This window comes from Salvelinus fontinalis, chromosome 1 (assembly GCF_029448725.1).
Source record: "Salvelinus fontinalis isolate EN_2023a chromosome 1, ASM2944872v1, whole genome shotgun sequence".
NCBI classification, from domain to species: Eukaryota; Metazoa; Chordata; class Actinopteri; order Salmoniformes; family Salmonidae; genus Salvelinus; species Salvelinus fontinalis.
The window spans coordinates 3,652,982-3,667,103 of NC_074665.1; the positions used below are offsets into that span (position 1 = coordinate 3,652,982).

General features: G+C 44.7%; 2 protein-coding genes across 4 annotated transcripts in view; one reads left to right on the top strand and one right to left on the bottom strand.

Moving 5' to 3' along the window:
• Positions 1 to 14,122, top strand: part of heatr5b (HEAT repeat containing 5B) — a 364,356-nt gene that overhangs the window by 285,636 nt on the left and 64,598 nt on the right. The gene's annotated exons all lie outside the window — the stretch shown is intronic.
• vit (vitrin) overlaps positions 1 to 14,122 on the bottom strand; it is a 145,827-nt gene that overhangs the window by 68,973 nt on the left and 62,732 nt on the right. For all 3 annotated transcript variants that reach the window (XM_055938611.1, XM_055938534.1, XM_055938455.1), the window contains exon 7: positions 231 to 422. In XM_055938611.1, coding sequence (XP_055794586.1) covers positions 231 to 422 — 192 coding nt within the window. The remainder of the gene's footprint in view (positions 1 to 230; positions 423 to 14,122) is intronic.

Below are 14,122 nucleotides of genomic sequence, written 5' to 3' on the forward strand. Positions count from 1 at the left end.
AGGCTGTGTTTCTGTACAGCACTTTGAGATATCAGCTGATGTAAGAAGGGCTTTATCAATACATTTGATTATAATTTTGATTTATTAAATCACATGTAATGTATATAGATATGAAAGCACAATGTTTGTGTTTCTGAGTGTGTGTGTGTGTGTGTGTGTGTGTGTGTGTGTGTGTGTGTGTGTGTGTGTGTGTGTGTGTGTGTGTGTGTGTGTGTGTGTGTGAGACTCACCTGCATCCCTGGCTTTGTGGACAGCAGCGCGGGGCTTGGCTGTTGTAGTAGTGGTGGGTGGGAGGGTTGTGGTGGTAGTGGGGGGAGGTGTGGTGGTGGCCGTAGTGGGTGGAGGTGTGGTAGTCCTGGTGGGTTCTGGTGTTGTAACCGGCATTACGGTAGTGACCACAGGGGCTTTGGTCTCTTTCTGACCTGAAAGAGACGAGGAGAGGAGAGAGGGAGGGAGGGAGGGGAGGTGAGAGAGGGAGGAGGAGACGAGAGGTGAAGGGGAAGTGAGGAAAGAGGGATGAGGCGAGGAAGGCGGCGAGGAGAGGAGGGGAGAGAGATAAGGAGAGGAGAGGAGGGGAGGGGAGAAAGATAAGGAGAGGAGAGGAGGAGAGAGGAGGGGGAGAGATAAGGAGAAGAGAGGAGAGAGAGATACGGAGGGGAGGAGAGGGGAGAGAGATGAGGAGGGGAGGGGAGAGGAGGATAGAGAGATACGGAGGGGAGGAGAGGAGAGGGGAGAGAGATGAGGAGGGGAGGGGAGAGGAGGAGAGAGAGATACGGATGGGAGGGGAGATGAAAGAGGGATTCGTGGGGTGGAAGAGACTCCACAGTAACTCCAGTGTTGTAATACATCCTTCTCATTCTGCTGAGGAACCAGGTGTGCCTCTTTCTTTACCTGCATGTCACCTATCAACCAGGTCCTCTTTCTTTACCTGCATGTCACCTATCAACCAGGTCCTCTTTCTTTACCTGCATGTCACCTATCAACCAGGTCCTCTTTCTTTACCTGCATGTCACCTATCAACCAGGTCCTCTTTCTTTACCTGCATGTCACCTATCAACCAGGTCCTCTTTCTTTACCTGCATGTCACCTATCAACCAGGTCCTCTTTCTTTACCTGCATGTCACCTATAAACCAGGTCCTCTTTCTTTACCTGCATGTCACCTATCAACCAGGTGTTCCTCTTTTTTTACCTGCATGTCACCTATCAACCAGGTGTTCCTCTTTCTTTACCTGCATGTCACCTATCAACCAGGTGTTTCTCTTTCTTTACCTGCATGTCACCTATCAACCAGGTCCTCTTTCTTTACCTGCATGTCACCTATCAACCAGGTCCTCTTTCTTTACCTGCATGTCACCTATCAACCAGGTGTTCCTCTTTCTTTACCTGCATGTCACCTATCAACCAGGTCCTCTTTCTTTACCTGCATGTCACCTATCAACCAGGAGTTCCTCTATCTTTACCTGCATGTCACCTATCAACCAGGTCCTCTTTCTTTACCTGCATGTCACCTATCAACCAGGTCCTCTTTCTTTACCTGCATGTCACCTATCAACCAGGCCCTCTTTCTTTACCTGCATGTCTCCTATCAACCAGGTCCTCTTTCTTTACCTGCATGTCACCTATCAACTAGGTGTTTCTCTTTCTTTACCTGCATGTCACCTATCAACCAGGTCCTCTTTCTTTACCTGCATGTCACCTATCAACCAGGTGTTCCTCTTTCTTTACCTGCATGTCACCTATCAACCAGGTGTTTCTCTTTCTTTACCTGCATGTCAACTATCAACCAGGTCCTCTTTCTTTACCTGCATGTCACAAATCAACCAGGTGATCCTCTTTCTTTACCTGCATGTCACCTATCAACCAGGTCCTCTTTCTTTACCTGCATGTCTCCTATCAACCAGGTCCTCTTTCTTTACCTGCATTTCACCTATCAACCAGGTCCTCTTTCTTTAAGTGCATGTCACCTATCAACCAGGTCCTCTTTCTTTACCTGCATGTCACATATCAACCAGGTGTTTCTCTATCTTTACCTGCATGTCACCTATCAACCAGGTCCTCTTTCTTTACCTGCATGTCACCTATCAACCAGGTGTTTCTCTTTCTTTACCTGCATGTCACATATCAACCAGGTGTTTCTCTATCTTTACCTGCATGTCACCTATCAACCAGGTCCTCTTTCTTTACCTGCATGTCACCTATCAACCAGGTCCTCTTTCTTTACCTGCATGTCACCTATCAACCAGGTCCTCTTTCTTTACCTGCATGTCACCTATCAACCAGGTCCTCTTTCTTTACCTGCATGTCACCTATCAACCAGGCCCTCTTTCTTTACCTGCATGTCACCTATCAACCAGGTCCTCTTTCTTTACCTGCATGTCACCTATCAACCAGGTCCTCTTTCTTTACCTGCATGTCACCTATCAACCAGGTCCTCTTTCTTTACCTGCATGTCACCTATCAACCAGGCCCTCTTTCTTTACCTGCATGTCACATATCGCCCAGGTGTTAGTCTTTCTTTACCTGCATGTCACCTATCAACCAGGTCCTCTTTCTTTACCTGCATGTCACCTATCAACCAGGTGTTCCTCTATCTTTACCTGCATGTCACCTATCAACCAGGTGTTCCTCTATCTTTACCTGCATGTCACCTATCAACCAGGTCCTCTTTCTTTACCTGCATGTCACCTATCAACCAGGTCCTCTTTTTTACCTGCATGTCACCTATCAACCAGGACCTCTTTCTTTACCTGCATGTCACCTATCAACCAGGTGTTTCTCTTTCTTTACCTGCATGTCAACTATCAACCAGGTCCTCTTTCTTTACCTGCATGTCACCTATCAACCAGGTGTTTCTCTTTCTTTACCTGCATGTCACCTATCAACCAGGTGTTCCTCTATCTTTACCTGCATGTCACCTATCAACCAGGTCCTCTTTCTTTACCTGCATGTCACCTATCAACCAGGTCCTCTTTCTTTACCTGCATGTCACATATCAACCAGGTGTTTCTCTATCTTTAGCTGCATGTCACCTATCAACCAGGTCCTCTTTCTTTACCTGCATGTCACCTATCAACCAGGTCCTCTTTCTTTACCTGCATGTCACCTATCAACCAGGTCCTCTTTCTTTACCTGCATGTCACCTATCAACCAGGTCCTCTTTCTTTACCTGCATGTCACCTATCAACCAGGTGTTCCTCTATCTTTACCTGCATGTCACCTATCAACCAGGTGTTTATCTTTCTTTACCTGCATGTCACCTATCAACCAGGTGTTCCTCTATCTTAACCTGCATGTCACCTATCAACCAGGTCCTCTTTCTTTACCTGCATGTCACCTATCAACCAGGTGTTCCTCTTTCTTTACCTGCATGTCAACTATCAACCAGGTGTTCCTCTTTCTTTACCTGCAAGTCACCTATCAACCAGGTGTTTCTCTTTCTTTACCTGCATGTCAACTATCAACCAGGTGTTCCTCTTTCTTTACCTGCATGTCAACTATCAACCAGGTGTTCCTCTTTCTTTACCTGCATGTCACCTATCAACCAGGTGTTTATCTTTCTTTACCTGCATGTCACCTATCAACCAGGTGTTTCTCTTTCTTTACCTGCATGTCACCTATCAACCAGGTGTTTCTCTTTCTTTACCTGCATGTCACCTATCAACCAGGTGTTTCTCTTTCTTTACCTGCATGTCACCTATCAACCAGGTGTTTCTCTTTCTTTACCTGCATGTCAACTATCAACCAGGTGTTCCTCTTTCTTTACCTGCATGTCACCTATCAACCAGGTGTTTCTCTTTCTTTACCTGCATGTCACCTATCAACCAGGTGTTTCTCTTTCTTTACCTGCATGTCACCTATCAACCAGGTGTTTATCTTTCTTTACCTGCAAGTCACCTATCAACCAGGTCCTCTTTCTTTACCTGCATGTCACCTATCAACCAGGTGTTTATCTTTCTTTACCTGCATGTCACCTATCAACCAGGTGTTCCTCTATCTTTACCTGCATGTCAACTATCAACCAGGTGTTCCTCTTTCTTTACCTGCATGTCACCTATCAACCACGTCCTCTTTCTTTACCTGCATGTCACCTATCAACCAGGTGTTCCTCTATCTTTACCTGCATGTCACCTATCAACCACGTCCTCTTTCTTTACCTGCATGTCACCTATCAACCAGGTGTTCCTCTTTCTTTACCTGCATGTCACCTATCAACCAGGTGTTCCTCTTTCTTTACCTGCATGTCACCTATCAACCAGGTGTTCCTCTTTCTTTACCTGCATTTCACCTATCAACCAGGTGTTCCTCTTTCTTTACCTGCATGTCACCTATCAACCAGGTGTTCCTCTTTCTTTACCTGCATGTCACCTATCAACCAGGTGTTCCTCTTTCTTTACCTGCATGTCACCTATCAACCAGGTGTTCCTCTTTCTTTACCTGCATGTCACCTATCAACCAGGTGTTCCTCTTTCTTTACCTGCATGTCACCTATCAACCAGGTGTTTTTCTTTCTTTACCTGCATGTCACCTATCAACCAGGTGTTTCTCTTTCTTTACCTGCATGTCACCTATCAACCAGGTGTTTATCTTTCTTTACATGCATGTCACCTATCAACCAGGTCCTCTTTCTTTACCCGCATGTCACCTATCAACCAGGTCCTCTTTCTTTACCTGCATGTCACCTATCAACCAGGTGTTTATCTTTCTTTACCTGCATGTCACCTATCAACCAGGTGTTTATCTTTCTTTACCTGCATGTCACCTATCAACCAGGTGTTCCTCTTTCTTTACCTGCATGTCACCTATCAACCAGGTCCTCTTTCTTTACCTGCATGTCACCTATCAACCAGGTGTTTATCTTTCTTTACCTGCATGTCACCTATCAACCAGGTGTTCCTCTTTCTTTACCTGCATGTCACCTATCAACCAGGTCCTCTTTCTTTACCTGCATGTCACCTATCAACCAGGTGTTCCTCTTTCTTTACCTGCATGTCACCTATCAACCAGGTCCTCTTTCTTTACCTGCATGTCTCCTATCAACCAGGTCCTCTTTCTTTACCTGCATGTCACCTATCAACCAGGTGTTTCTCTTTCTTTACCTGCATGTCACCTATCAACCAGGTCCTCTTTCTTTACCTGCATGTCACCTATCAACCAGGTCCTCTTTCTTTACCTGCATGTCACCTATCAACCAGGTCCTCTTTCTTTACCTGCATGTCACCTATCAACCAGGTCCTCTTTCTTTACCTGCATGTCACCTATCAACCAGGTGTTCCTCTATCTTTACCTGCATGTCACCTATCAACCAGGTGTTTATCTTTCTTTACCTGCATTTCACCTATCAACCAGGTGTTCCTCTATCTTTACCTGCATGTCACCTATCAACCAGGTGTTCCTCTATCTTTACCTGCATGTCACCTATCAACCAGGTGTTCCTCTTTCTTTACCTGCATGTCACCTATCAACCAGGTGTTCCTCTTTCTTTACCTGCATGTCAACTATCAACCAGGTGTTCCTCTTTCTTTACCTGCATGTCACCTATCAACCAGGTCCTCTTTCTTTACCTGCATGTCACCTATCAACCAGGTGTTCCTCTTTCTTTACCTGCATGTCACATATCGCCCAGGTGTTAGTCTTTCTTTACCTGCATGTCACCTATCAACCAGGTCCTCTTTCTTTACCTGCATGTCTCCTATCAACCAGGTCCTCTTTCTTTACCTGCATGTCACCTATCAACCAGGTGTTTCTCTTTCTTTACCTGCATGTCACCTATCAACCAGGTCCTCTTTCTTTACCTGCATGTCACCTATCAACCAGGTCCTCTTTCTTTACCTGCATGTCACCTATCAACCAGGTCCTCTTTCTTTACCTGCATGTCACCTATCAACCAGGTCCTCTTTCTTTACCTGCATGTCACCTATCAACCAGGTGTTCCTCTATCTTTACCTGCATGTCACCTATCAACCAGGTGTTTATCTTTCTTTACCTGCATTTCACCTATAAACCAGGTGTTCCTCTATCTTTACCTGCATGTCACCTATCAACCAGGTGTTTATCTTTCTTTACCTGCATTTCACCTATCAACCAGGTGTTCCTCTATCTTTACCTGCATGTGACCTATCAACCAGGTCCTCTTTCTTTACCTGCATGTCACCTATCAACCAGGTCCTCTTTCTTTACCTGCATGTCAACTATCAACCAGGTGTTCCTCTTTCTTTACCTGCATGTCACCTATCAACCAGGTCCTCTTTCTTTACCTGCATGTCACCTATCAACCAGGTGTTTCTCTTTCTTTACCTGCATGTCACCTATCAACCAGGTCCTCTTTCTTTACCTGCATGTCACCTATCAACCAGGTGTTCCTCTTTCTTTACCTGCATGTCACATATCGCCCAGGTGTTAGTCTTTCTTTACCTGCATGTCACCTATCAACCAGGTCCTCTTTCTTTACCTGCATGTCACCTATCAACCAGGTGTTCCTCTATCTTTACCTGCATGTCTCCTATCAACCAGGTCCTCTTTCTTTACCTGCATGTCACCTATCAACCAGGTCCTCCTTTTTACCTGCATGTCACCTATCAACCAGGACCTCTTTCTTTACCTGCATGTCACCTATCAACCAGGTGTTTCTCTTTCTTTACCTGCATGTCACCTATCAACCAGGTGTTTCTCTTTCTTTACCTGCATGTCAACTATCAACCAGGTCCTCTTTCTTTACCTGCATGTCACCTATCAACCAGGTGTTCCTCTATCTTTACCTGCATGTCACCTATCAACCAGGTGTTTCTCTTTCTTTACCTGCATGTCAACTATCAACCAGGTCCTCTTTCTTTACCTGCATGTCACCTATCAACCAGGTCCTCTTTCTTTACCTGCATGTCACCTATCAACCAGGTCCTCTTTCTTTACCTGCATGTCACCTATCAACCAGGTGTTCCTCTTTCTTTACCTGCATGTCACCTATCAACCAGGTCCTCTTTCTTTACCTGCATGTCACCTATCAACCAGGTGTTTCTCTTTCTTTACCTGCATGTCACCTATCAACCAGGTCCTCTTTCTTTACCTGCATGTCACCTATCAACCAGGTCCTCTTTCTTTACCTGCATGTCACCTATCAACCAGGTGTTTCTCTGTCTTTACCTGCATGTCACCTATCAACCAGGTGTTCCTCTATCTTTACCTGCATGTCACCTATCAACCAGGTCCTCTTTCTTTACCTGCATGTCACCTATCAACCAGGTCCTCTTTCTTTACCTGCATGTCACCTATCAACCAGGTGTTTCTCTGTCTTTACCTGCATGTCACCTATCAACCAGGTGTTCCTCTATCTTTACCTGCATGTCACCTATCAACCAGGTCCTCTTTCTTTACCTGCATGTCACCTATCAACCAGGTCCTCTTTCTTTATGTCACATATCAACCAGGTGTTTCTCTATCTTTAGCTGCATGTCACCTATCAACCAGGTCCTCTTTCTTTACCTGCATGTCACCTATCAACCAGGTGCTCTTTCTTTACCTGCATGTCACCTATCAACCAGGTCCTCTTTCTTTACCTGCATGTCACCTATCAACCAGGTCCTCTTTCTTTACCTGCATGTCACCTATCAACCAGGTGTTCCTCTATCTTTACCTGCATGTCACCTATCAACCAGGTGTTTATCTTTCTTTACCTGCATGTCACCTATCAACCAGGTGTTCCTCTATCTTTACCTGCATGTCACCTATCAACCAGGTGTTCCTCTTTCTCTACCTGCATGTCAACTATCAACCAGGTGTTCCTCTTTCTTTACCTGCATGTCACCTATCAACCAGGTCCTCTTTCTTTACCTGCATGTCACCTATCAACCAGGTCCTCTTTCTTTACCTGCCTGTCACCTATCAACCAGGTGTTCCTCTTTCTTTACCTGCATGTCACCTATCGACCAGGTGTTAGTCTTTCTTTACCTGCATGTCACCTATCAACCAGGTCCTCTTTCTTTACCTGCATGTCACCTATCAACCAGGTGTTCCTCTATCTTTACCTGCATGTCACCTATCAACCAGGTGTTCCTCTATCTTTACCTGCATGTCTCCTATCAACCAGGTCCTCTTTCTTTACCTGCATGTCACCTATCAACCAGGTCCTCTTTCTTTACCTGCATGTCACCTATCAACCATGTCCTCTTTTTTACCTGCATGTCACCTATCAACCAGGTCCTCTTTCTTTACCTGCATGTCAACTATCAACCAGGTGTTCCTCTATCTTTACCTGCATGTCACCTATCAACCAGGTGTTTATCTTTCTTTACCTGCATGTCACCTATCAACCATGTGTTTCTCTTTCTTTACCTGCATGTCAACTATCAACCAGGTCCTCTTTCTTTACCTGCATGTCACCTATCAACCAGGTGTTCCTCTTTCTTTACCTGCATGTCACCTATCAACCAGGTCCTCTTTCTTTACCTGCATGTCACCTATCAACCAGGTGTTTCTCTTTCTTTACCTGCATGTCACCTATCAACCAGGTGTTCCTCTATCTTTACCTGCATGTCACCTATCAACCAGGTGTTCCTCTTTCTTTACCTGCATGTCACCTATCAACCAGGTGTTCCTCTTTCTCTACCTGCATGTCACCTATCAACCAGGTGTTCCTCTTTCTTTACCTGCATGTCACCTATCAACCAGGTCCTCTTTCTTTACCTGCATGTCAACTATCAACCAGGTCCTCTTTCTTTACCTGCATGTCACCTATCAACCAGGTGTTTTTCTTTCTTTACCTGCATGTCACCTATCAACCAGGTGTTTCTCTTTCTTTACCTGCATGTCACCTATCAACCAGGTGTTCCTCTTTCTTTACCTGCATGTCACCTATCAACCAGGTGTTCCTCTTTCTTTACCTGCATGTCACCTATCGACCAGGTGTTAGTCTTTCTTTACCTGCATGTCACCTATCAACCAGGTCCTCTTTCTTTACCTGCATGTCACCTATCAACCAGGTGTTCCTCTATCTTTACCTGCATGTCACCTATCAACCAGGTGTTCCTCTATCTTTACCTGCATGTCTCCTATCAACCAGGTCCTCTTTCTTTACCTGCATGTCACCTATCAACCAGGTCCTCTTTCTTTACCTGCATGTCACCTATCAACCAGGTCCTCTTTTTTACCTGCATGTCACCTATCAACCAGGTCCTCTTTCTTTACCTGCATGTCAACTATCAACCAGGTGTTCCTCTATCTTTACCTGCATGTCACCTATCAACCAGGTGTTTATCTTTCTTTACCTGCATGTCACGTATCAACCAGGTGTTCCTCTTTCTTTACCTGCATGTCACCTATCAACCATGTGTTTCTCTTTCTTTACCTGCATGTCACCTATCAACCAGGTGTGCCTCTTTCTTTACCTGCATGTCACCTATCAACCAGGTCCTCTTTCTTTACCTGCATGTCACCTATCAACCAGGTGTTTATCTTTCTTTACCTGCATGTCACCTATCAACCAGGTGTTCCTCTTTCTTTACCTGCATGTCACCTATCAACCAGGTCCTCTTTCTTTACCTGCATGTCACCTATCAACCAGGTGTTTCTCTTTCTTTACCTGCATGTCACCTATCAACCAGGTGTTCCTCTATCTTTACCTGCATGTCACCTATCAACCAGGTCCTCTTTCTTTACCTGCACGTCACCTATCAACCAGGTCCTCTTTCTTTACCTGCATGTCACATATCAACCAGGTGTTTCTCTATCTTTAGCTGCATGTCACCTATCAACCAGGTCCTCTTTCTTTACCTGCATGTCACCTATCAACCAGGTCCTCTTTCTTTACCTGCATGTCACCTATCAACCAGGTCCTCTTTCTTTACCTGCATGTCAACTATCAATCAGGTCCTCTTTCTTTACCTGCATGTCACCTATCAACCAGGTGTTTATCTTTCTTTACCTGCATGTCACCTATCAACCAGGTCCTCTTTCTTTACCTGCAAGTCACCTATCAACCAGGTCCTCTTTCTTTACCTGCATGTCACCTATCAACCAGGTGTTAGTCTTTCTTTACCTGCATGTCACCTATCAACCAGGTCCTCTTTCTTTACCTGCATGTCACCTATCAACCAGGTGTTCCTCTTTCTTTACCTGCATGTCACCTATCAACCAGGTGTTTCTCTTTCTTTACCTGCATGTCACCTATCAACCAGGACCTCTTTCTTTACCTGCATGTTACCTATCAACCAGGTCCTCTTTCTTTACCTGCATGTCACCTATCAACCAGGTGTTCCTCTTTCTTTACCTGCATGTCACCTATCAACCAGATCCTCTTTCTTTACCTGCATGTCACCTATCAACCAGGTGTTCCTCTTTTTTTACCTGCATGTCACCTATCAACCAGGTGTTTATCTTTCTTTACCTGCATGTCACCTATCAACCAGGTCCTCTTTCTTTACCTGCATGTCAACTATCAACCAGGTGTTTCTCTTTCTTTACCTGCATGTCACCTATCAACCATTTGTTCCTCTTTCTTTACCTGCATGTCACCTATCAACCAGGTCCTCTTTCTTTACCTGCATGTCACCTATCAACCAGGTGTTTATCTTTCTTTACCTGCATGTCACCTATCAACCAGGTGTTCCTCTTTCTTTACCTGCATGTCACCTATCAACCAGGTCCTCTTTCTTTACCTACATGTCACCTATCAACCAGGTGTTTATCTTTCTTTACCTGCATGTCACCTATCAACCAGGTGTTTTTCTTTCTTTACCTGCATGTCACCTATCAACCAGGTGTTTCTCTTTCTTTACCTGCATGTCACCTATCAACCAGGTGTTTATCTTTCTTTACATGCATGTCACCTATCAACCAGGTCCTCTTTCTTTACCCGCATGTCACCTATCAACCAGGTCCTCTTTCTTTACCTGCATGTCACCTATCAACCAGGTGTTTATCTTTCTTTACCTGCATGTCACCTATCAACCAGGTGTTTATCTTTCTTTACCTGCATGTCACCTATCAACCAGGTGTTCCTCTTTCTTTACCTGCATGTCACCTATCAACCAGGTCCTCTTTCTTTACCTGCATGTCACCTATCAACCAGGTGTTTATCTTTCTTTACCTGCATGTCACCTATCAACCAGGTCCTCTTTCTTTACCTGCATGTCACCTATCAACCAGGTGTTCCTCTATCTTTACCTGCATGTCACCTATCAACCAGGTGTTCCTCTATCTTTACCTGCATGTCACCTATCAACCAGGTGTTCCTCTTTCTTTACCTGCATGTCACCTATCAACCAGGTGTTTCTCTTTCTTTACCTGCATGTCACCTATCAACCAGGTCCTCTTTCTTTACCTGCATGTCACCTATCAACCAGGTGTTTATCTTTCTTTACCTGCATGTCACCTATCAACCAGGTGTTCCTCTTTCTTTACCTGCATGTCACCTATCAACCAGGTGTTCCTCTTTCTTTACCTGCATTTCACCTATCAACCAGGTGTTCCTCTTTCTTTACCTGCATTTCACCTATCAACCAGGTGTTCCTCTTTCTTTACCTGCATGTCACCTATCAACCAGGTGTTTATCTTTCTTTACCTGCATGTCACCTATCAACCAGGTCCTCTTTCTTTACCTGCATGTCACCTATCAACCAGGTGTTCCTCTTTCTTTACCTGCATGTCACCTATCAACCAGGTGTTTCTCTTTCTTTACCTGCATGTCAACTATCAACCAGGTCCTCTTTCTTTACCTGCATGTCACAAATCAACCAGGTGATCCTCTTTCTTTACCTGCATGTCACCTATCAACCAGGTCCTCTTTCTTTACCTGCATGTCTCCTATCAACCAGGTCCTCTTTCTTTACCTGCATTTCACCTATCAACCAGGTCCTCTTTCTTTAAGTGCATGTCACCTATCAACCAGGTCCTCTTTCTTTACCTGCATGTCACATATCAACCAGGTGTTTCTCTATCTTTACCTGCATGTCACCTATCAACCAGGTCCTCTTTCTTTACCTGCATGTCACCTATCAACCAGGTGTTTCTCTTTCTTTACCTGCATGTCACATATCAACCAGGTGTTTCTCTATCTTTACCTGCATGTCACCTATCAACCAGGTCCTCTTTCTTTACCTGCATGTCACCTATCAACCAGGTCCTCTTTCTTTACCTGCATGTCACCTATCAACCAGGTCCTCTTTCTTTACCTGCATGTCACCTATCAACCAGGTCCTCTTTCTTTACCTGCATGTCACCTATCAACCAGGCCCTCTTTCTTTACCTGCATGTCACCTATCAACCAGGTCCTCTTTCTTTACCTGCATGTCACCTATCAACCAGGTCCTCTTTCTTTACCTGCATGTCACCTATCAACCAGGTCCTCTTTCTTTACCTGCATGTCACCTATCAACCAGGCCCTCTTTCTTTACCTGCATGTCACATATCGCCCAGGTGTTAGTCTTTCTTTACCTGCATGTCACCTATCAACCAGGTCCTCTTTCTTTACCTGCATGTCACCTATCAACCAGGTGTTCCTCTATCTTTACCTGCATGTCACCTATCAACCAGGTGTTCCTCTATCTTTACCTGCATGTCACCTATCAACCAGGTCCTCTTTCTTTACCTGCATGTCACCTATCAACCAGGTCCTCTTTTTTACCTGCATGTCACCTATCAACCAGGACCTCTTTCTTTACCTGCATGTCACCTATCAACCAGGTGTTTCTCTTTCTTTACCTGCATGTCACCTATCAACCAGGTGTTTCTCTTTCTTTACCTGCATGTCAACTATCAACCAGGTCCTCTTTCTTTACCTGCATGTCACCTATCAACCAGGTGTTTCTCTTTCTTTACCTGCATGTCACCTATCAACCAGGTGTTCCTCTATCTTTACCTGCATGTCACCTATCAACCAGGTGTGCCTCTTTCTTTACCTGCATGTCACCTATCAACCAGGTCCTCTTTCTTTACCTGCATGTCACATATCAACCAGGTGTTTCTCTATCTTTAGCTGCATGTCACCTATCAACCAGGTCCTCTTTCTTTACCTGCATGTCACCTATCAACCAGGTCCTCTTTCTTTACCTGCATGTCACCTATCAACCAGGTCCTCTTTCTTTACCTGCATGTCACCTATCAACCAGGTCCTCTTTCTTTACCTGCATGTCACCTATCAACCAGGTGTTCCTCTATCTTTACCTGCATGTCACCTATCAACCAGGTGTTTATCTTTCTTTACCTGCATGTCACCTATCAACCAGGTGTTCCTCTATCTTAACCTGCATGTCACCTATCAACCAGGTCCTCTTTCTTTACCTGCATGTCACCTATCAACCAGGTGTTCCTCTTTCTTTACCTGCATGTCAACTATCAACCAGGTGTTCCTCTTTCTTTACCTGCATGTCACCTATCAACCAGGTGTTTCTCTTTCTTTACCTGCATGTCACCTATCAACCAGGTGTTTATCTTTCTTTACCTGCATGTCACCTATCAACCAGGTGTTTCTCTTTCTTTACCTGCATGTCACCTATCAACCAGGTGTTTCTCTTTCTTTACCTGCATGTCACCTATCAACCAGGTGTTTCTCTTTCTTTACCTGCATGTCACCTATCAACCAGGTGTTTCTCTTTCTTTACCTGCATGTCAACTATCAACCAGGTGTTCCTCTTTCTTTACCTGCATGTCACCTATCAACCAGGTGTTTCTCTTTCTTTACCTGCATGTCACCTATCAACCAGGTGTTTCTCTTTCTTTACCTGCATGTCAACTATCAACCAGGTGTTCCTCTTTCTTTACCTGCATGTCACCTATCAACCAGGTGTTCCTCTTTCTTTACCTGCAAGTCACCTATCAACCAGGTCCTCTTTCTTTACCTGCATGTCACCTATCAACCAGGTGTTCCTCTTTCTTTACCTGCAAGTCACCTATCAACCAGGTCCTCTTTCTTTACCTGCATGTCACCTATCAACCAGGTGTTTATCTTTCTTTACCTGCATGTCAACTATCAACCAGGTGTTCCTCTTTCTTTACCTGCATGTCACCTATCAACCACGTCCTCTTTCTTTACCTGCATGTCACCTATCAACCAGGTGTTCCTCTTTCTTTACCTGCATGTCAACTATCAACCAGGTGTTCCTCTTTCTTTACCTGCATGTCACCTATCAACCA